The sequence below is a fragment of the Diceros bicornis genome, chromosome 25, assembly GCF_020826845.1.
Source record: "Diceros bicornis minor isolate mBicDic1 chromosome 25, mDicBic1.mat.cur, whole genome shotgun sequence".
Classification (NCBI taxonomy): Eukaryota; Metazoa; Chordata; class Mammalia; order Perissodactyla; family Rhinocerotidae; genus Diceros; species Diceros bicornis.
The window spans coordinates 6,437,116-6,461,240 of NC_080764.1; the positions used below are offsets into that span (position 1 = coordinate 6,437,116).

General features: G+C 41.4%; 1 protein-coding gene across 1 annotated transcript in view; it reads left to right on the top strand.

Moving 5' to 3' along the window:
- EFCAB6 (EF-hand calcium binding domain 6) overlaps positions 1-24,125 on the top strand; it is a 239,415-nt gene that overhangs the window by 98,391 nt on the left and 116,899 nt on the right. Inside the window, exons 10-14 of the mRNA XM_058568187.1 lie at positions 7,945-8,055; positions 10,423-10,528; positions 16,390-16,557; positions 18,999-19,058; positions 19,148-19,308. Of these exons, the coding sequence (XP_058424170.1) occupies positions 7,945-8,055; positions 10,423-10,528; positions 16,390-16,557; positions 18,999-19,058; positions 19,148-19,308 (606 nt within the window). The remainder of the gene's footprint in view (positions 1-7,944; positions 8,056-10,422; positions 10,529-16,389; positions 16,558-18,998; positions 19,059-19,147; positions 19,309-24,125) is intronic.

Below are 24,125 nucleotides of genomic sequence, written 5' to 3' on the forward strand. Positions count from 1 at the left end.
TGAATGCTGCTGTTTTATCTCTTGTTTTCCTGTTGTTCTCTATTTCCATCATTTCTTTTCCCTTGTATCTCTGACTGCCGTTTCAGTTTGGTGGTTTTCTGTGATGATTTTCTCAGTTTTCTCTTTACTTATGATTTGTGGCTCTGCTCTGATTTTTTGTTTAGTGGTTACCATGAGGTTTGTATAAAAGATCTCATAGATGAGATAGTCCATTTTCTGATAGTCTTTTATCTCCATTAGCCTAAGCAGGTTCCATCCCTTTCATCTTCCCCTTCTGAATTATTGTTGTCACAAATTATTCTTGTCTGTGTTTTGAGTTTGACTAAATTGAAGTGTTTATTTTTGATGCTTCCCTTCCCTTTGTTTTTTATGTTATAATTAAGTGTTTACTAACCTAATCTGATATACAGCTGCAATTTTCTGATTATATCTGTCTATTTATCTCCTTGATCAAGGTTTTGTAAACCTTTGCTTTTTAGTTTCAGATGGGAGGGCTCCTTTTAACATTTCTTATAAGGCAGGCCTAGTGGCAATGAACTTCCTCAGCTTTTGTTTATCTGGGAAAGCTTTTATTTCTCCATTGTATCTGAAGGACAGTTTTGCTGGATAGAGTATTCTTGGCTGAAAGTTTTTGTCTTTCAGTATTTTGAATATATCATTCCATTCTCTCCTAGCCTGTATGGTTTCTGCTGAGAAATCTGCTGAAAGCCTGATAGGGGTTCCTTTGTAGGTTATTTTCTTCTGCCTTGCTGCCCTTAATATTTTTTCTTTTTCATTGACTTCTGCTGGTTTTAATATTATATGCCTTGGAGAAGGTCTTTTTGCACTGATGTTATTAGGAGTTCTATTGGCTTCATGTACTTGTAAGTCCAGCTCGTTCCCCAAGTTTAGGAAGTTCTCAGCTATTATTTCTTTGAACAAGCTCTCTGCTCACTTCTCTCTCTCTTCTCCCTTTGGGGTGCCTATAATCCTTATGTTGCTTTTCCTAATTGAGGCAGATATTTCTCAAAGAATTTCTTCATCTTTTAAAAATCTTAGTTCTCTCTCCTCCTCCATCTGAAGCATTTCTGTATTTCTAGCTTCTAAATCACTAATACTGTGCTCTATAACTTCAGCTTTATTTTTTATGGATTCTAGATTATTTTTTATCTCATAAGTTGTATTCTTCATATTTAGAATTTCTGTTTGGTTTTTTCTTTTAGAGTTTCAATCTCTTTGGTGAAATATTTCTTCTGCTCATTAATTTCATTCTTGAGCTCATTGAACTGTCTTTTTCTTGTAACTCGTTGAGTTTATGATAGCGATTTTGAATTCTCTGTCATTTAGATAGTAAATTTCTGTGACTTCAGGATTGGTTCCTGGAGATGTGTCATTTTCCTTCTGCTCTGAAGTGCTAATGTAGTTATTCATGGTGTTTGGTGAAGTGATCCTTCGCCAGGGCATTTGTTGTAGCATCAGGTTACAGATTCCATCTGCCATCACTGGGGGAGGGGGGCGGGAAGGAGCTGTGTTTTCTGATCCTGCCCCATCTGCTGCAAGTTATGCTGGTAGGGCTTTTCTGTATTTGTGCGCTGGCTGCAGCTGCTTCGTGGGTCATGCACACATGTGCAGGCGGGACCTCTGTGCTCCGCTGGCAGGTTGCTCTGGTGCAGGACCACTGCACTCAGCAGGGGACCGGCCAAGCTGGTGCGCTAGGCAGGAGGGAAGGGGCATTTTCTTTTGTGTGTAGCTGTCTTTGCACTTGCAGGTGGCTCCTTTGCAGGGGCTGAGCCACACCACTTGGTGGGGAGCATTCCCATGGGTGGGGCTTCTGTGGCATGGTGGGCACTCCCCTGGGCCAGGCTACAACTCCAAAAGTGTTCCCATGGGCTGGGCTGACCCCACCTCCTCCTACAGTTGTGCTGGCCATTGTGTGAGGACCCATGACCTAGATCACTGCTGCCAGGGAGGGGGAGAGGTGCACTCACCTAGTTCCACTGCCTCCTGGGGATCCAGTCCACTCACCTTCATATGCATGGCTGTGTGGATCTCTCAGACATCCTGTTGTGCTGTGCAGGGAATCCTTTGCTGGTTAATGAATGCCCATTTAGTTGTAACTTAGAGGGGAGAGACAAAGGGAATGACTCACTCCACCATAATGCTGACATAATTCTCCTCTACCTTTTAATTGAAGTGTTAATCCATTAATATTTAAAGTAATTATTGCTATGTTTGAATTTGGGTCTTCCATTTTTTTCTCTATTTGCTTTTTGTTTTTTCTTTTACTCCAGCCTTCTTTTCAGATTGTTTGAATATTTAGACTTCCATTTAAATTGTCATATAGTCTTTTTAGCTGTACTTCTTTGCATAATTTTTAATGTTTGCTCTGGTGATTTTGGTATATATCCTTAACTATTTCCAGTCTACATACTGTTAATGTTGTACCACTTCACATAAAATGTAGCACCTAAGAAAACGTATAGATCTATATCCTGGCCCTGATGTCCTTTATACTATGCATATTATATCTACCTGTGTTATAAACCCCACAAGACAATGTTATGACTTTTTGCTTTAAATAGTCATAAATAAATTAAGAAGAAAAAAGCAAAAAAAAAAAAGTCTTTTGTATTTTTGCAGATTTTTACCATTTCTGATACACTCTTAATTCCTTTCTGAGGTGCCAAGGGTCTCCATCTGCTATCATTTCCCTTCAGCCTGAAGAACTTCCTTCATTGAGGTGTAAGTGTGCTACAGATGGATTCCCTTTGTTTTCTTTTATTTAGAAATGTCTTTATTTCTCCTTCATTTTGAATATAAATATTTTCTTAGGTAGAAAATTCTTGGATAACATTTTTCTTTCTTTCAGCACTTCATGATATTGTTCCACCCATTTTGGCTTTCATTGTTTTGGATGAGAAATCATCTGTTAAATTGCTGTCCTCCTGTACATAATGAGTAATTTTTCTTTTGTTGCATTCAAGATTTACCCTTTGAATTTGACTTTCAGGTTTGTAACTATGATGTGCCTTGACATGGCCTTTTTCATGCATATCCTGCTTAGTGTTTGTTGAGCATCTAAAAATGTAAATGTATATCTGTAATCAAATTTGGGGAAATTTTGGCCTTTATGTCTTCAATAATTTTTTTCTCATTCTTTCTCTTCTCTCCTTCTGTGACTCCAATTATGTATATGTCAGACCATCTGGTATTATGTCTTTGAGGCTCTATTTATTTTATAAATACGTGTGTATTCTGTGTTCTTCATATTCGATGGTTTCTGTTGATCTATGTTTAAATTTACTCACTCTTTCCTCTATCCTCTCCATTCTTTTGTTAACTCCACCAGTGATTTTTAAAAGTTTCAAGTAGTATATTTTTTCATTCTAGAATTTCCATTTAGTTCTTTTTATTATATCCATTTCTCTCTGAGAGTTCCTATCTTTTGACTCATTATGGGCATATTTTCATTTATTTCACTGATGATAGTTATAATCATTGCTTTGAAAATACTTGTGTGTTAATGCCAACATTTGGGTTATTTGGGGTTCATCTCAGTTCACTTTCTTTTCTCCTTAGTAATGTTTCATTTTCCTGGTTGTTCATATGTCCTATAATTTTAGATTCTATCCTGGACATTTTGAATGTTAAATTGTAGAGACTCTAAATTCTGTTGTTATTATTTTTTTCAATGAATGTTGTTTCTTTTTTTCAGTATGTAGTTTTCTTAGTTGAACTCAAACTACATGAGATTCAGGGACTAGTCAGAGATGTGGTGGTAGAGAATCTGGGGATCCCTCTCTGGCTCGTTCCCTTCCATGATTTCCTCTTTCTCTCTAGGGGACATGGTTTACCTGGGTTTGGTTTTCTGGTTTTCCAAGCCATAAAGGCTATAGTTTTGTTTTGTTTTGTACTGGTATCCTTGCAACCCCTCATGCTGCAGTGCCTAGCCCCAGGCTAAAAACATTGACAATACTCACAACTCCACTCCTCTCAGCATGGATTTCCCACTAGACTTTGTCTGCTTCTGTTCACTCTGTAGTGCTTTCAGGAAGCTGTTTTTGGTATTATGGCCAGAGTTTATTATGGTCATCTGCAGGAGGGTTAGTCGAGTAGAATCTTACTCCACCATTAGTGGAAGTCAAGTTTTAGAACTTTCACATTAATTTGTCTAAGCACTTTATGTTTTAAGAATATTAACAATTTATTATAGATAACTTTGTAAGTCTGTTGTTTGGCTTTTAAATTTCATTTTACTATTTCTGGTGTACAGAAATTTTGTATTTTGATATAATTAAATAGGTAACTTTGTGATTTCTTCTCTTAGGTTTTGCTTAAAAATCTGTTCTTCAAATATCAGATGAATATATACCTCGACTTTTTTCTATGTTTTTAGTGGTCCTAGTTTTTACATTTAACTTTAATCTATTTTGAATTTATTTTAGTATATGGTGTGGAGTGAAGATCTAATTTGATATTTTTTCCAAAGAGTAAGGTAATTTCCTAAACATAATATGTGAAGCTGATCCTGTTTTTAATAGTAGTAACAGTGTTTCCATTATGGAAACTTAATTTCTAACTTGTTGAAATTTAAGGTGAAAATATATAATATTAACAAACTATATCAAAATAGTGGGCAAAGTTTGGGGGATAAAGGCTGAGTAAGAAAGGTCAAACTTTGTTTTGTACGTGACTAGGAATGCATCGAACCACTGTCACAATCTACTTATTAGATGCTGCCATGTGTGCCTAGCAAAATTAATGAATCAATCAATCTCTCTCTCTCTTTTGACGAGGTACATGGTACTACAGCAGAGGTAGAAGTAATAGCTATTTATCAAGCATTAGCTGCTACATTCATAATGATAATTCAAGCACTGTGGAAGTGTTAACTGCTAAAATAATGATAAATATTAATATTTAGATAGTGATAAATGCTATAAAGGAAGGAGACACAGTGCTGTGAGAGAGTTGAATAGAGCAAATAGCCCTGCTTATGTAAATCAGAGAAGGCATCCTTGAGAAAGTAATAATTAAGTTGAGGCTTGAAAGAGGAGTAGAATTAACTACATAAACTATGGGAAGTAGGTAATGATGGGATACATGGCAGTTGGCAGAGAAGCAACAAGTGTGATGGAACTAAGGCAGGGAAGAGCATAACCCTTTGAAGAACTGAAAGACCAGTATGGCTAGAGCCTAGAGAACAAGGGGCAGCAGGATAAGGGGTGAGGCTAGAGATGTGAGTAGGACCAAACTCTGCAGGCTTGTAAGTTAGAGAAGGATTTTAGTTTTTATCCTAAGAGTAATGGGGAGTCATGGAAAGAGTTTAAGCAAGAGAATAATCTGATCACATTTGCATTTCAAAAAGAGCAGGCTTGTTAGAGTATGAAAATATAGTGGAGGAAGGCAAGAGTGGTACAAGGAGACCAATTAGAGATTATTGCAATAATACAAGTGAAAGAAGATGGTGGCTTGGCACCATATGTGGACGTATGAATGGGTGGGTAGCTGGATGGATGGGTGGGTATGTAATCTAGGTTGAGCTCGCAAGACTCGTGGACTGTAATCTTAAAGCAACTTAATTTTGTTTCCCACTGTCCCTTTAAATTTTCTCAGTTGGATTAGTTCTTTTACCCCCAGATGAAAACATGAGCAGACCTTGATTTTTCTGGTTTGTCTTGGATCACACAGAGAGCTTCAGCTTAGTAGTTGCAGTAGCCAATCTCACAGAGTAGTCAAAGCTGTAGGCTTGATTTAAATGTGCATCGTGTTCCCCACCCAGTCAGGGCCTGTTGCAGGCACGAGTGATGGGCCCAGGTGGCTGCTTCTCCCTCCGCCACTCAGTACTCGGCTTTCGTCCTCATTTTGCAAACTTGGGTTCTGACTCCTTCCGGAACTGGAGGGCACAGAGGAAGGAGGGAAAGAAAGGGGAGCAAGGAAGTTCTTGTTTGACCGGCACTGCCCTGAGCTGGAAACTGCATCCCAGGCCTCCCCAGTGTCTGAGGAGTTTCCTTCCACGAGAGCCTTGTCGGGTTTTGGACCTCACATCCATAGTTCTTTGATGAGGGCACATGTGTCTATCTTGACCGATTGCTTATTCCGTCTTCAGTCCCTGGGCCTCTGGAAATAGAGAAAGAAAGCCTTCTCTGTTCAGGTCTCTTCATTCTTCCAGTGGCCTTCTGGGGCAGGACCTGAGATGACACACGCTTGCTTTCTCTCATGTGGCCCACATCTGACCCACATGAAACCTTCATGCATTATTTCCCTGATGATTCTGATAGAGTGAGCCAACGATCCTCACAACCCCCTCCCGACACACACACACACACACACACACACACACACACACACGAACCTTTTTTGGTCAGTGGTTACCCAGCTCATCTCTCACCTGCAAGATTTCTATTTGGGAGCCAGGCACCAATATATCAGAGCCCCAGTTGCATCTGTCAAGCTCCCTGAGTAGAACCAGTTCTTCTCACAGGGCTCGAGGTGAGGGGTAGGCATCCTTCACCCTACCTTGTGCTTGGTTGGGGCTCACAGCATATCAGAAGCTTTTCTCCAAAAATATTCTCTTATCCTCTATTTTCTGGACCTAGATATAGGTAAAAAGTTTAAGTTTGTTTAACCAGTTCTCTCTCAGCCACTAGTTTTTAGCAATAAAAACAGGGTAGTCTGTCTCCTGCCCACTTTGGCATCTCATAGCTGTTGTTTAAGGATCTCAGCCCAAATACTCTTTGCCATCCTGTTGTGGAAGCATGGATGACGCTATGTGTGTAACACACACAGTAGGGAAGGGCGTGTGACTGAACACTTGCTGGTGATCAGTACCGCACTGGGGCTTTTTGACCTATAGTCTAATCCTTATAGCAACACCCCGAGTAGATATTATTGTTCCTGTTTTACAGATGAGAAAAATAGAGAATCAGAATGGTAAGCAACTGGCTGAGGTCACATGGGTAGTAAGTGAAGAGGCAGGGACTTGCCCTCTGGTCTTTCTGAATCCCAAACATACCTTCACATCATGTTGCTCCTGCTTGGCATCTTGTAACTCTGAAGTTATTGGGCCCCGAGTCATGGGACCATTTTGACTTTGGCAATTTGTTTTCACACAATTTCCCAATTACTTATTCTTGCTAAGAGTTTAAATCTGTACTGGTTTTCTATTGCTGCCATAACAAATTACCACAAGCCTAGTGGCTTAAAATAACACAAATATATTCTCTTAAAGTTCTGTAGCTTAGGAGCCCGACATGGCTAAAATCAAGGTGTCAGCAGGGCTGCGTTCTTTCCGGAGGCTCCAGAGGCACATCTATTTCTTGCCTTTTCCAGCTTCTGGAGGCTGCCTGCGTTCCTTGGCTTGTGGCCCCTTCCTACATCTTCAGAGGCACCAATGTCACATCTCTTTGGCCCTTCTTCTGTCATCATGTCTTTTTTCTGGCTACAACTGGGAAAACTTCTCTGATTTTAAGAACTCTTATGATTAGATTGGGCCTACCTGGATATTCCAGGATGCTTTCTCCTCTCGAGGTCCATACCCTTCATCACATGTGCAAAGTCCGTTTTTCACATGAGGTCATTATTCATAGATCCAAGGGATTAGTATGTGGACACCATAAGGGCCTTTATTCTGCCTACCATGGTAATCAAGCACTTCAAATAACGAATTTGAAACAATTATTTCATGGACATTAGAATTTTAATCCAATCCCTTTGTTTCTTCCTTCAATGTATGCTACTACTAACAGAATATAGAAACATGGAGATGTATAATCAGTTTGATTTTTCCTTGCTTTTCGGAAATCAATTTATAGTATTATTTTACTAAATTATTTTGTTTACCTTAGATTTGAAACTTCATATAAATTCATTGCTGTCATTTTCAAATCAATAGTAAACATCTAATCTATGCAGTGTTATAGAAAAAAACTGTTTAAAATAATATTTTTGTTTTTTTAAATCCAGATTTGGACTTAAAACCACCGCTAAAGTCAATTGGAAGCAATTTCTAATGTCATTTCATGAGCCGCCATGGTTGGAAGTTAACAATACAATTCCCCAGACAAAAAGAAATAGGTATGTTAAAAAAAAACAAACTACATTTTTTTTTTTTTGTGAGGAGATCAGCCCTGTGCTAACATCCGCCAATCCTCCTCTTTTTTTGCTGAGGAAGACGGCCCTGGGCTAACATCTGTGCCCATCTTCCTCCACTTTATATGGGACGCCGCCATAGCATGGCTTGCCAAGCAGTGCGTCGGTGCGCGCCCGGGATCCGAACCAGCGAACCCCAGGCCGCCGCAGCGGAGCGCGCGCACCTAACCGCCTGCGCCACCGGGCCGGCCCCAAAACAAACTACATTTTAATTACACATATCGTAATATGTAAAAGGTTAGAGAATATCTGAATTACTTTTTCTTCATTTATTGAATGAGAAATTAGTCTTCATTGAATAATCACCAGCTTTTACATAGTGATTTACAGTTTATAAATTATTTTCCATACATTTTTCTTATTTAAAATTGCCTTAAACTAAAAGGTAGGTATAACTATTATTCCAATTTCTAGACGAAAAAAGAAGACTATAAGGGGTCTTAATAGGTCGTAGTTAAGTGAGTCGTGGAGGCAGAAACGGAGCTCAAATACTCGAGGTACGCACACCGACACCGCCAACGTTACTCTCTGAGCTTTAAGTGCCTTCTTGTCAAATTGTGTATAAACACGTATTTGCTAAGTGCTATATGGAAAGGAGCAATATATGTTAACTTGTTTTCCAGCCACTCTCTGCGTGGTACAGATATTCTGGGTCATGGGCATTGTTTGCCTTGAGCACTCTTATTTCTGTTTTCATTCTAATGTCTATTATAAATTCAGATTTACATTATCACATAAATTGTGGTAGGGGCCCCAACATGTGAAAAAGTACTTAATAATATGACATTTTAGAATTTAGACTTTTGCTCCAAGAAGTGTTTTGTTTATGTTGATGTGCATCCTGTATTGATTGCCCTATATAAATCTCAAAGAAAAAGACAAGCTTTATAATCTTGACACGTTCATTGAAAGCACTATGCTCTATTGTAAAGTAAAATATACCACAGAGTTAATTCTCGTTTCACTTCGTCCTATCCCTGTCTCAGGGATTTATGAATATTTAATGAACTGCCCTGGTTACCAGCCTTCCAGGTGTTCAGAGCTCCCCACACCTCCATTCCTGGGGTGCAACTCTATGAGTTCATTTCCTGAGTGAAGTTACTTCTGTTTCTTTATAATTTTCTTGTCTGATAGCACCTTGTCCAGGACTGTAAGAATTAAAATGGGAATTTTGTTTGCTTTAAAACAGTGGTTCTCAACTGGGGGCAATCTTGGCCCCCAGGAGACATTTAGCAACGTCATGAGACATTTTTGATTGTCACAACTGGGGTGGGGGTGGGGTGCTACTGATATCTAGTGGGTAGAGGCCAGGGATGCTGCTAAACATCCCACAGGGGGCAGGACAGCACCCGCTGTCCCCCCAACACACCAAAGAACTATCCAGCCCCAGTGTCAGTGGCAGTGCGAGCCATAAAAACTGCTGCAAAAAGTATCTGTTTGTGCCGGTGCTAGTGGTCTTCAGAAAACCAGGTTCCAACAAGTCACACGAGGAACTCAGACTCAATAATTTCACCAGTTTGTGTGTTGCTTAGAAGTGTGTGTATGTTTTTGTACAGCTGGGAAAAGCTAAGATGGCTGTATAGATGCAGCAATAAAATTCCTCAAATAAATTTGAGAGTCGTTGAGCGCCTAAGCTGATTCACTATCATTCTTCATTTAGTGGGAAATGTCAAACTGTCTAATTGAACAGTGAGAAGGAGAGGCCAACAAGAGTATTTTGTTTTAAGATTCTACAGCCCCCTTTCTGATCAGAGTCCATAGGGGAGTTGGCTTCGATCTCCAGAGTGGGTGATCACAGGCCTTCAGGAGCACACGTGCAGGTGGATGGACCTGAGCTCAGGGGATGAAAGCAGGAGGCAAGAAAGGGAGAGGGATCTGATGCTACAGGTGGTCCTGGCCGTTGTGAACGGAGAGGTAGGGGTTGTGAAGGGTGATGTCCCTCAGTTCTCATGGGTGAGTGTGCTACACTCTTTCCTGGTATCTTTTGAGACCAAAGGCACAGACTGGCAAGATGGCTGGCCGCAGGTAGTCGTCATGGGAAGAGGAGAGTGATGGTGCAGCAAAGCTAACTGGCCATGGGAGTCGCCTCCATGCATCTCCCTTATTAGGAGTCACACTAACCAAGGGACAGATGGCCTGCCCAAGCACCTTACACTCTCAGGAAAAAGGGCCACCCATAAGTAAAACGTTATTATAGTTGTCACGAGGGTCATTTTTTTTGTGTGTGTGTTAAGAAAGAACTAAGTTCAAGAACATAATCTTATTCCTGTTTTTCTCTTAATCTTCTTGTAGCATCGACTCTAGAAATCAATCTTACAAGGAAAATATTATCACAAAGTTGTTTAGACATGAGGATCACTATACATCATTGAAGAAAGCACTACTGCTCATCAACACTGTAAGATTTTGGAACCCTTCTCTGGTGAAAAACTCGTTTCTAAGAATGCTAACACTCAGAGCAAGACCAATAAAAACTGTGTATTCATTCATTTATCCACCCAACAAACAGTTTTTGGGCTCCTATTGTATGCTAGGAATTATTCTGAGTGTTTAGGGATACAAGGCCTGACCTCAAGAGTCGGGTCTAGTTGGGAGGACAGATGACATAAAATTTACTGCAATATAGTAAGATAGGTGCCAGGGGATGAGAACAATGTGTGGCAAGTTCATTAAGAATGGAGTGACTAGTCATTAACTGTTTAATTAATGAATAATCCAGACCTGTTGAACCTTCCTGCCCCCCAGCCTAGAGTTAATGGGTTCCTAACCAACTTGTAGCCATAACAGGAACATTTTCTTAGCTCCAAAATAGCCTATTTAGTTCTTTAATTGTACTGCAAAGGGAGGCTTATTCATGAATTTGCCACTTGCTTTAAACATTAGCTCCTATCCCACTTGAATGTTTATTTTAGAAAGCAGCATTTGGATACTTTTGATACACAGCAACATTTCCCAAATTTGCTATTTACCAAGCACGTTCAATAACTGAATCTCTAGTAAATACAGAGGAGTACGGTGAGTAGGTGAATTACTTTGCCTCAGACTCAAGTATGACAGTGCACAAAAAGGAGTTACTTGGCTTCAGTGTCAACCTTTGGAAGCCCACCGACCCAGGGGAAGTCTGAGCCCATAGGCCAGCGCTCCGGGGACAAGTCCACATGGCCTGGAGGGGGACTTGAAGGTCTGGCAATTTGCTGTCTGTCCTGGAGACCACAGTTCCTCGCCTCTGTCAGTCTAGAATGCCTTTGCTTAACAATTATTCATTAATTTCCGAGCATAGTGTAGATTCAGAGATTTGGGGTCCTGCTCTCCTGGGGGAGACATTTTAGCTAGCATACCTATTTTAATTAATCTTTAGGCCTATACAGCCTGGTCTCTTATATTGAATGAATAATGATATGGAGCGCTATGTGCCGGCACTGTCTTAAGTGATTTACTTGTTTTCACTCACTTCAGCCTCTCAGCACCTCTGTGAGGTAGATGTTATTATTATCCTCATTTGGCCCTTTCATTTCATCCTCATTTGGTGGGGAAAGGGAGCGTGGGGGTTAAGTAACCAGCCTGAGGCTCGCAGCTAGTAAGTGGTGGGGCCAGGATTCAAGCCAGCTGCTCCAGAGCAGGCCCAGGGCTGAGCCGCCTGTGGTATGCTAGCTGGGCCACCTCTTAAAGATAGATGAAGGTTCTTGTGTGTTTACCCATCTCAGCTTCTATTAGTGTATTGAAGAAGTAATTTAATTAAAAATAGTGAAATTGTCATCTCTGTTAATGGAGGACTGTAATCGTGCTAACCACTCCAAAAATTAGACTGTTTAACAGTCATTGATGTACTGTTTAACAAACAGAACTGATCAGCAAACACATAGCATAGATCAGGAATTGAGTGCCTGCCCCATGCTGGGCCCTGCCTTGGGCACTTAGGCTGAACACATAGTTGAATAATGCAAGGGCCCTGCCACTGATGAGCTCACAACCTGGAGTATCACATAACAGCGACCAGCAAATGCCTGAGAGTTTCAGAGTGCATGGTTTCAGAGGGGGACTTTCCTCCCACCGTTTGCCTTGGTTTTGGCCATATTCTGGGACCTGGAAGGAGAAGGAAAGCAGAGGGAGAGAGCCAGGAGTAGGCAGGGATGGGCATTTTTTCTGGCTGCAGAGCACAGGTGTGGGAAACAGGTCCCTCTCCTGCTATAGAGAGGGATGCAGAATTATTAGGAGGAAGGCTGCTTTAGATCTGCTCCAAGTCATACAGCCCAAGTAGCCGTGTGTGCTGCCCCCGCATGCTGCCGCCGTCTCTCCAGGTGGACCCAGTCACCCCCGTCACTTACATGTAAATCAGCTGTGGCTCACTTTCTATCACCCGTTAACAATCTGTACCCTACCTATTCACCTATTCTTATTCTCGGTGTTATTATTTGCAGCTCACATGATTTTATAAATAGAAAGTCCAAAAGAATCTTCCAAAAAATATTAGAATTATTAATAGAATTTAAAAGGCCATTGGATACCAGGTCAATATGCAAAGATCAATAATATTTCTATAAACTGTGACAAGCAACTAGAAAAAGAATTTTAAAAGTATCTTTTCTAATAAATTTCAAAAAAAAAATCAAATATCTAGAAATATATCTGACAAAAAATGTGCAAATTCTCTACATTGAAGACCACAAAGATTGCTTGTAGAAGTAATACCAATCCTTTACAAACTTTCAGAAAATATAGGAGGAAAGAGTCCTTCCCAACTCATTCTCTGAGGCCAATATTACCCTACTACCAAAGCCAAAGAGATCACAAGAAAAGAAAACCACAGACCAATATCCTTCATGAATATAGTTGCAAAAATTCTCAACAAAATATTAGTGAACCAAATTCAGCAACATATAAGAAGGATTAAATGCTATGACCATATGGGATTTATCTCAAGATTGCAAGGTTGGTTTAACTTCCAAAAAATCAATTAATATAATACACAATATTAATATAATTAAGGACAAAACCACATGATCATATCAATAGATGCAGAAAAAGTATTGGTAAAATCCAACACTCATTCATGATAACTTGCAACAAACCAGGAATAGAAGGGAAATTCCTTAACCTGACAAAGGGCATTTACAGTAAACCCTTAGCTAACATCATAGTTAATGGCAAAAGACTGAATACTTTCCCCCTAAGATCAGGAAAAACACAAGAATGTCAGCTCTTGCTACCTCTATGCAATATTATACTGAAGTTCTAGACAGTGCAATCAGGAAAGAAAATAAATAAAAGGCATCCAGATTGGAAAGGAAGAAATAAAACTGTATTTACAGACAACATGATCTTGTAATGGAAAATTCTAAGGAATGCATACACACAAACTGCTAGAACTAAAAAATGAGTTCATCAAGATTGCAGGATATAAGACCAATATACAAAAATCAGTTATATTTCTATAAACTAGCAATGAATGATTTGAAAATGAACTTCAGAAAGCAATTCCATTCACAATAGCGTCAAAAAGAATAAAATCCTTAGGAGTAAATTTAGCAAAAGAAGTGCCAGGCTTTACACTGAAAGTTACAAAACATTGGTAAAAGAAACTGAAAAAAAAAGGTAAATAAATGCAGAGACATTCCATGTTCATGGATTGGAAGACTCAATGCCACTAAGATGGCAATTCTCTCCAAATTGATCTATATATTCAATGCAACCCCCTCAAAATCCCAGCTGGCTTTTTTGTGTGTGTGTGTGCAGAAATTGAGAAACTTATCTTAAAATTCATATGGGAATGCAAAAGTTGCAGAATAGCTAAAATAATCGTGGAAAAGAAGAATGAAGTTAGAGTACCTAGACTTCCAGGTTTTGAATCTTAGTATAAGTCTAGAGTAATAAAGACAGTGTGGAATTGGGGTAAGGACTGGCATAGTGATCAATGGAACAGAATTGAGAGTGTGGAAATAAACCCTTACATTTATGGTCAGTTTACTTTTGACAAATTCAATGGGGGAAAGGATAAGTTTTTCAACAAATGGTGCTGAGACAGTTGGGTATCCCTATGCAAAAAGATGAAATGGACTTTAGACCTAAATATAAGAGCTAAAACGATAAAACTCTTAGAAGAAGACATGTGCATAAATCTTTGTGACCTTGTGTTAGGGAAAGATTTCTTAGATGTGACACTAAAGGCATGATCTATAAAAGAAAAAAATCAATAAATTGGGCTTATCAAAATGGAAAACTTTTGTGCTTTAGAAGATACCATTAAGAAAGTGAAAAGACAAGCCACACTCTGGGAGAAAATATATGCAAATTATATATCTGGTAAAGGATTTGTATGTAGAATATATAAGAATTCTTAGAACTGAATAAGAAGACAACCCAATTTTAAAAATGGGCAAAAGATTTTAATAGACACTTCACCAAAGACAATATGAGGATGGCCAATGAGCACATGAAAAGATGCTCGACATCGTTGGACATTAGGGAAATGCAAATCAAAACCACAATGAGATACCACTTCACACCCAGTAGGATGGCTACAGTCAAGCTACTTAGATAATAATAAGTGTTGACGAGGATGTGGAGAGGGAATTCTCATATACTGCTGGTGGATATGTAAAGTGGTACAACTGCTGTAGAAAACAACATGGTAGTTTCTTTAAAATTTAAACAGAAATTTACCACCTGACCCAGGAATTCCACCCCTAGGTATCTGCTCAAGAGAAATAAAAACATATGTCCACACAAAGTCTTATGTGTAAATGTTCGTAGCAACATTATTCATCATTTCCAAACTGGAAACAATACAAATGTTCATCAACTTGTGACAAGATAGACAAAATGTGGCATATCACTTAGCGGTTGCACGCGTGCGCTCCGCTGCTGGCGGCCCGGGTTCGGATCCCGGGCGTGCACTGACGCACTGCTTCTCTGGCCATGCTGAGGCCGCGTCCCACGTACAGCAACTAGAAGGATGTGCATCTATGAAATACAACTATCTGCTGGGGCTTTGGGGGAAAAAAATAAATAAATAAAATCTTAAAAAAAAAATGGCATATCCATACAATAGAATAATAACAGGAATCCATACAATAGAATAATAACAGAAAATACGAATCTATGCTACATAATGGATGAATCTCAGAAACATTATGCTAAGTGATAGAAGCCAGATGCAAGATGCACACAGATGCATATATTGTATGAGTCTGTTTCCATGAAATATCCAGAAAAAAGCAAATATAGAGAGACAGGTTAAATAAAAAATAGATTAGTTGCCGTAGGCTGGGGATGGAAATGGGGAGTGACTGCAAATGGCACAAAGTTTCTTTCAGGGTGATGGAATGTTCTGGAGTTAGATAATAGTGATGGTTGCATAACACTATATGTTTATTGAAAATCATAAAAAAATAATTGTCAGTGGTTCCTATTTGGACATTAAAAATTTGATTATCACTCCCAAACCGGAAAGTAAGCATGCATATATCCTCTAAATTATTTAATTTTCTCAAAGAGAACCTTATATCCTTTTCATATTTTGGACCCCAAAGTAATAGTTGACATTTATACACTGCTTTATCACTTAATAAGCCCTTTTGTCACATTGGTATTCACAATATCTCTCTATGAGGAGGTAGATGTTCTTTATTTCCCCTGTTTTTCCAGTAAACAGTATCTCACAATTTTGATATTTAATTTACTTATTGGTCATTTTTTATTCTGGGGGAAGAATTTGCCTCATAGTGTTTTGCTCATAATATGTTTTCTTTATGCAGCATGGCTGAAATTTTTCTTGCTAAGTAGTTGTCCGTTTATGTAATTGATGGGGTTGGTGGTAGTAAAAATAAGCATAAGTAATATTCTTAGTAAATTGGCAAGTGGTAATTGAATTGCCGGGAAGTTCTGTGCCCCATGTGGCTGAGCCACGTAGCCCTCAGGTGGGGTGCGCAGGAGGAACGGTGACAGCCAGCATTTAGCCTGTCCTGGACAAGGGGGTCAGCCTCTGCCCACCGAATGTGCCTCTCCCCTCCTTTGGGGCCATCTCCTGCCCATGTCCGGACAGAGAGCATTGTGGGAACTGCACCTGCAAAGTTCTAGCATTCCCCACCCCCTTTCCCTTGACACGTGTTATATAATGATCATCTATTGAGGTCGTCTTGTTTCAAATCATAATTCTATTTGGCCAAAGCTCACTCTTTATCAAATGATGCTAAATTTATACAATACTTTGCCATCCTTTTTTCCTTTTAAAAATCCCCTTATATACCCTCTCATTCTCAGAAACCTGATGGACAGATAACAGGGGAAGAATTGCAACATATTCTAAATTGCATGGTTGTAAAAATAAGTGATTCAGACTTCAAAGAACTAATGCAAACACTTGACCCTGGAGGTGCTGGCTCTGTCAACGTCAACACGTTTATTGAACTGCTCGAAGACAACCCTAAGGTAGGTTTGACAACAACTTCATGTTTGATTTTCTGTTTTACTATTCTTAGTAAAAATAAGAGATACTGGTGAAATATGATGCTGGTTTAAATAAATGAATGACTTCACATTTTTCAGCTGAGTTAATTTTCATTTTAAGTAAGTGAAAGTTTAAGTAAGTTAAGTGTTTAAAGGTTGTTTGATTTTAACTTTTAGTTTCTAAATCTTGTTGAAGGGAGATATTTGACATTTCTGAAAACCCATCCTTGAACGAGGGCACCTTTATATGCAGGATGTAACTTCTTTTCACAGCTCTTCAACTCACGCCTCTTGCAACGGTGTCTTAAAGAGGTGTGTTTGTGAATTACTCCTCTGGTTCATCAATATTTTTAGAGTTTTTATGTTAGTTCCCCTTTTAAAAAGTAACTGCTTATTGCCTCTAGTGACTAACACTTGCTTTTAGTATTTGTTTCTTTAACAAATAGCATTCTATTAGAAATGCTTCTTTAATAGCTATTAGCATTTAAAAATTTTAAGAACTTTTAAAAATTAAATTCATTTCAGGTAGTGTGTGCAATGGCATTAACAGATTCTTGTTGCAATGTTTGTTAAAGGCTTCTTTTAATAGGTACAAATTAGCTTTTCATTTTAATATTATGATTTCCTTAGTGCCCACCTGGTGCAAGGTGACAACCACATCCTCAATCAGCATCAGTTGGTCCTTCTTGAGCTCTAATTCAAAACTGAGTCCCAGAGCCCTTTCACAGGCAGAAGCAAACAACGGCACCTTCTCCTGAGCTCCGCTGTGGGACAGACCCTGTGTTAGCTCTTGAGAATCGTTGCCTCTGACCATCACAGCAACCCTGCACATGGCCATCTTTTTTCTTTAAAAACAAAAATATAGACGTGTAAGCAGTCTGCTCTGCATGTGGCAAGTGGCATGATCTTTGCTTAATATAAATCAGATCCAGTCAGCTTCCATGCTTAAAACCCTCTAATGGCTTTCAGAACTCGTAGGATAAAGCAGAACTTCCTAACCTGGTTGACAAGGTGCCCTAGTGGTCCAGCCCTGCTGCCTCTCTCACTGTCTCCTTGTCCTCGGGCCCCAGGCTCCCTGCTCCATCCTTGGCGTGTGCTGCAGCTCCTGCCAGGATTCCCCTCCTGCTTTTCTTGTCTATGACAGGTCTCAGTGCGCCCAGCACCTTCCCAGGGACCCTCCCTGACTCCTCTGATGAAGTCTGTCTTGTGGTCATCGACCTCACACACCTGTCGCAGTCACGGTGTCACGTTTGTGTCACTATGTGGTCATACCTCCATGAAGGCAGGGGCCTTTCTGTTTTCACTGCCCAGTGTACCCCCTGCTGGGGAAAGCCCAGTGTCAGGCACACTCAAAAAATGATATGTTGAGTGAAATTAATATAAATGAATGAAATTAGAAAAGACAGATATGCAAATAGAAGAAAATAAAAATCACTAATTCTAACATGGAGGAATTATACTTTGTTGTATATTATTTACCCACCCTTATGCTTTGTTGTATATTCTTACAAACCTCTATACACACACACATGCTTTTGGGGAGCAGTTTTATTGAGGTATGATTCATATACAAAAACTGCGTATTGAATGTACACAATTCGATGAGTCGTATACATACTTTCACATATGACAGGTGTTTTATTTTAAAATGAGATCATACAATTAATGACTTTTTAGTTATTTACTAACATATTGTTAACACTTAATGTCAATAAAAATTCTGCTACATAATTTTAAAAGATACAGAGTAACTGTTCCCTGTTGTTATAACCTAGCTGTTCATGTTTTTTTCCTTTTATAAATTTAGCTATAATGAATGTGGTGGTGCCTGCTTTTTTGCATCACTCTATGATTATTTCTTCACTATAAATTTCTAGAAATGGAATTATTGGGTCAAAAATATATATTTTATTTTTAAAATTATTTTAATTATTTTAAAAGAGGAATATATGTATAAAGTACAAAATGCAAAAGATGCAAAGGGAATATGGTGAAAAGTGAGTTTTCCTTCCACCTCTGTTCCCTCGCCACTCTCCAGAGGCAGTCATTGTCACTCTACACTCTGTTGATTATCAAACTGTCTAGTATTATCCCTTGTCAATGCTGGCAACTTGCTTTCTTTTCCATTTTTGCCATTCTGGTAGGCAAAAATGCTGTCTCATTATTCTTTTACTTTGAATTTATTTAATTTCTAGCTGATGGATTTTTGCATGTTTATTGTACTTTTTTTTTTTAAATAAGTGCAAGTTTAATGTTATTATGCCCATTTCCAGATGAGGATTAGAAGGCAAACTCAGCTGCTTAAGGTCTCAAAGCTATTGGCTAATCAGGGGCAAAGCTGACCGTCCCTGTCCGTCTGCCTGCAAAGCTCCTACTGGCTTTATGAGCGATTTGTATTTATATTCTTTCTCATTCCCAATTAGATAAGAAAAATATCCTCCTCTGCAGACACCAAGGCACCTCTCCTCCTGGCCTGGGATTCAGTAAGTAATGCTTTTCGATGTGGTCCCAGGTGCTCCCGCCCCAGGTTACGAATGTGCAGCTTGGTAAATACGTTTGTTTTTTATGTTAGGTGGAAGAAATTGTTCATGACGCAATTACTAGAAACCTACAAGCTTTCTATAAAATGCTACGATCGTACGACCTCGGAGACACAGGGCTCATTGGTCGAAATAATTTCAAGAAAATCATGCGCATATTCTGCCCATTTTTAGCAACTGAACATTTAATAAAGTAAGTTTTTTGGTAACAAAGTTAATTCATGTCATGTTTTTCATCGTCTGTTTTATAACTCTAAACCTTTTTCCAGGCATGTTTGCAATACTAATAGGAATATTGATAATAGCTACTGTTTATTGTGTCCTTGCTAACAGTGGACGTTGGTTGAGAGTTCGTCATATGCTATATGATTTAGTCCTCACACAACCACGTGAGGCAGCTCTCATTCCTTTTCATGGATAGGGAAACTGAGGCCTGGAGAAGTTAAGTACCTACTCAAAGTCACACAGCCAGTAAGTAGTGGAGCCTGGGTTTCAGGGTCTCCATGACTCCTCTGCTCTTAATCCTTATCCTATTTGACCTCCCAGGGTATCTGGCTATGATCAGCCACCCCGTAAATAGTAGCTTGAATTATGTTTTGTTAGTTTAAAACTTAACTTTAATGGATGCGCCGGAGCTGGAGGGGGACAGGGGTGTTCAGAGAAAGAGGTGAACAGCGTCTTGAGGGCCCTCTGGGCTCCTGCCCTGTGTCTTCACCCCGCACACGTCTCCTCTTCGGGCAGAGAGCCCACTTGCTTCTCTCTGCAGACGACCCTGACGACCTACCGCTCGCAGCCTGCCGCCCCGCAGGGGCCGATGCCTCCCGCTCCTGCACCCGGAGGCCCGCAGTCCGCTCAGGCTCCGGGCAGCGCTCAGAGCTGCACGGCCTCAGAGGTTGTTTGGTCCAGTGTCCCCAGTGTGGGCAGTGACCTGGGAGATTACTCGAGGTGGACGTCCGATTGACTCACAGGGAAGAAAGTACTCTAATTCTCATTCAGCCCTTCCAACTGGCATGTGAAAAGTCTTGTTGGTCGCTTTTGTTTATGTTGCAGTGATTTAAAGTGACGCGGGACACAGCTGGTCCCTGGTAGCGGTTGGCCACTTGGGTTTCCTTTCGTGGACGCTCGTGTTTCAGAGCCCGTTTCTCCTGTGGCTGGTTCTTGTAAGAAAAGAAAGGTTTATCAGAAGAGGAGGGGGAGGCAGAGGCTTCCTGAGCAGGAGAGACTCACAGAGAGTGTGGCGTGCTGGGCTGGGCATTTGCGCTCATCCAAGTTTATTGAATGGTTGTAGAAAGATCAATTTGCCAGTGTATGGAAGAAACATGGGAAAGAGGAGAAACAGGTGACAGCAAGTCAAGAGAGAAGGTTCTAGAAGGAGCTCAGGGGAGGGGTGAGGGCCTGGGCTGGGGCGGGAGAATGGAGGAGAAGCGAGAGGCTCATGTTGACGTCGGGTCTGCAGGGGCTTCAGCCACTCTTGGCCTTTGCTGTGTGTGGTCACTCGGGAGGGGGCCCAGGATTGATGGGAAGTTCACTTATTCCTGAAACTTAGTCTTTCACTCAATGAGTATTAGGGAGTACCTAGTGCATACCCAGCCCCACATAAAAGGTTTACAGATATCCCTTTCTTTCCAGGACAGTCAAATATGGGGGAAAGAGATGCAGACAAACCCAGCATGGCGTATAAGCCCTATAGGAATGTGTGGACAGGCTAGGAGAACACGGAAGAGGAGCACTCACTGACAGCCGGGTGGGTGGGGCGGGTGGCACCCGTGCGGGGAGCTCCCCAGGGATGTAATGCTTGAGTCTGGAGAAGAAAGAGAAGGGCATTTCAGGACAAGGCATAGCAGGGAGAAGCCCAGAGGACTAGGGGCACATGGCACATTTGGGCCCTGACAAGTCACGAGGGACCACTGGGCCAGGACATTTTGTTGGGAAGAACAATAGGGGGATGATGCTAAGGGATGGGCAGGGTCAGGCACCATACTAAGGAACTGGATTCATCTGGAAGGGCAGTGGTTCTCCACCAGCATCTTAGAACCATCTGGAGGGCTTTGAGAATCCTGATGCCCATGCCCTGGCCACAGGCTGGGCCAGGCATTGTTGTGTTAAAGTCCCTGCTGGCTCCCATGTGCAGCCACAGTTGGGAAGCACAGCGGAGAGGGAACTGGAGCCTGTGAGGTGGTTTTGGATAGGGGCAGGTGACAACTTCAGATTTGTGCTTTATAATGATCCCTCTGGCTCCAGTGAGGAGAACGGCCTGTAACAGGGAGAGAGGAAAATGACAGGTGCTTGAAACAAGTGGTGGCAGAGGCACTGCAGAGGGGTGGCCACTTTGTGATGGCGGAGGGTCGAGACTCCGTGACTGCGGACGCGGAGGTGATGGAAGAGGAGGGAAGGGAGTCTCCGGTGCCCGCCAGGGGCTGCTCGAGCAGCTGGGCGAGAGGCCGTGCCATTGCCGGTTAGGAAACACTGAAGGAGTCAGCAGTTGGGGTGAAGACACCTGAGGGAGACTCCAGGAGACGTGGGGCTCGAGGAGGACTCTGGGCCGAGATGCAATGCCAGAGTTGCAGGGAGTGCGGAGAATGCGGTGTTGAGAAAAGGATTCACGTGTGTCATAGACATCCTTTGCATTTGCTTGTGCGCCGGAGGTTAGAAGTTAATGGAAAGCCAGACGCTGAAGCCAGAATTGAGAAGAGAGAAGAGAAAGCAGATGGAGCCAGGACCGGAAGAGGGGCAGGGAGGGGCTGATAAGGGAGCTGCACCTCCAGACTGCTGTTTCCTCCGTGCACGGGGAGGCGAGACGGAGATCATGAGCTGAGAGGGGAGACTGGGGGTGGGGCAGGGAGCTGGGAAATTGTTACAGGTTTGGAGCAATTCCAAGGGGCGAGAGAAAGGAACCTCTTAGAATCTCTGTTTTCTTGTCCATAAAAAGGAAGATGTCACCCAAACTTCAGGCATTCATATTCTACCTCAGTACATTTTATTTTCTTTATATCAACTCTTCTTTTTCTTGAGTATATTAATTTGTAAAAAAAACACAAAAAACAAAAAACACGCTTTTCTCATCACCGTACATGTAAACAACATCACTCACCCTAAAGAGGTTATCCTAAAACAGGATATCATGAAAACAATATGATTCAGTCCTAATGAGATGTCTCTCTCTGCCAAAGGCTCTGAGCATGAGACTTGCAATCACTTTGTTAAAATGAAGGTTAATCGGTAGAAAAAAAATTATATGAAATACGTTAGATATCACTTGAAGTAAAAGAAATGCAAATTTGCAAACATACGTTAAAGATAGTGTTCAGTGCTGTCAAGAAGGTGGAGAAAGTGGTCCTCTCACGTGTGCTGTTGGAGTATGAATGATGACCCCTCTTTGGAAATCTGTTTGGTGTAACAAGAACCGCCCGGAATGGAGCTACCCTTGGTCTCTGTAATTCGTTATCATGAACACCCTTGGAGGGTCGGTCAGTGTGCAGGTGGAGTAACTTGCCAGACTTGTCAGGTGCGTGGCCTGGGGTGGGGTGAGAAGGAACCCGGGGTGAGTCTAAATTTCTGGCTCGAGCCCCGGGCACTCAGGATTGTCATCAGAGACAGGGAGGCTGGAGAAGAACGGTTTCAGGAATGGAAATCGGCAATTCCGTTCTGGACATGTTAACCTGGGGAGGAGATTGGTGACACGTCACCATCCAGAGCGGCTGGTCCCTCTGTCCCCACAGTTACTCTCTGTCACCCAGCTCCTTTTTCATGGCTCTTATTTGGTTGCTTATGTTTATTATCTGTGCCGGCCACCAAGGATGTAAAGGCAGGGACTTTGTCTGTCTCTTCAGCCCTGAAACCCCAGTATCTGGGGGTAGAAAAGTGCCCGGCTCATGGTCAAGGCTCCTTAGGTGTTGAGTGAGGGAATGAATGAATGAACAAATGAATGAATGAATGAAATCTAATGTATTGGTCATGTAAGCAATTGGGTATTTGAGATGGCAGCCTCTCTGATCCACTCTCCATGATGTAGCCAGGCTTTGTCTGAGCTACAAGTGTGGTCACGTCAAAACCCTGCTGAAGGCGCTTGGGTGTCCTGTTGCCGTTAGGAAAACATCCAGACGCATTAGCAGAGCGTGGCTTCCCGGGCCCTCATGATCCTCGCGCCTTTCCAGGGCTCGGGCTCTGCAGCCAGGCTGCCTGGGCTCACATCCCAGCTCAACTCTGGACTAGCTGTGAACTTGGGCAAGTTACCCACTCCTGGCCTCTCTTTCCTCATTCAAATATGACTCACAAGAGTTGTGGGAAGGATCAAATGAGATAATGGACATAAAGCCTTCCACCCGGTGCCGAGTCCCCAGGAAGTTCTCATAGATGTTTGCTGGGGCTGTTCCTGCTGGTCTCAGCTCAGCTAGACCGAACTGCTTCCTCTTTCTTGAAAATGCCGAGCCCTCTCTTGCCGCTGGACTTTCAGATGATCTGTTCCCTTGGTTCTGAATGAACAGTTTCCCGGCCACTTGAAACTCCATGAGGTGGGGATTGCTCTAGTTTGTTCACAGTTGTAGGACAGTGCTCAGTACTTAGTAGCATAAGTATTTATTGAAGCAATTATAATCACGAGTACTTACTGAGTGAAGTATGGCTTCAGAGCTCGTGCTCTGACCCCTCGTTGTGTGTAAACCATCAGTATGACATCCTGGTACTGTTGTTACTGCTGCAGCGTATCGAGCACACGCACACAGAGCCTGCCAGCCCCAGGGCCGGGAGCTTTACGTGGATCCGCTTACTCGATTTTTACAATAATCCTTTGAGTTGATACTTTTATTGTGTGCATTTTACAGATGAGGAAACTGAGCGCAGAAAGGGAAATGTGCCCCAGGTCAGCGGTTCTCAACTCTTTTAGACCCTTAAAAATGATTGAAGACCTCAAGAGTTTTTGTTATATGGAGCATATCTACTGGTGTTTACTGTATTAGAAATTAAAACCGAGACATTTAAAAACCATTATTGCAGAAAACAAAAATGTACTTC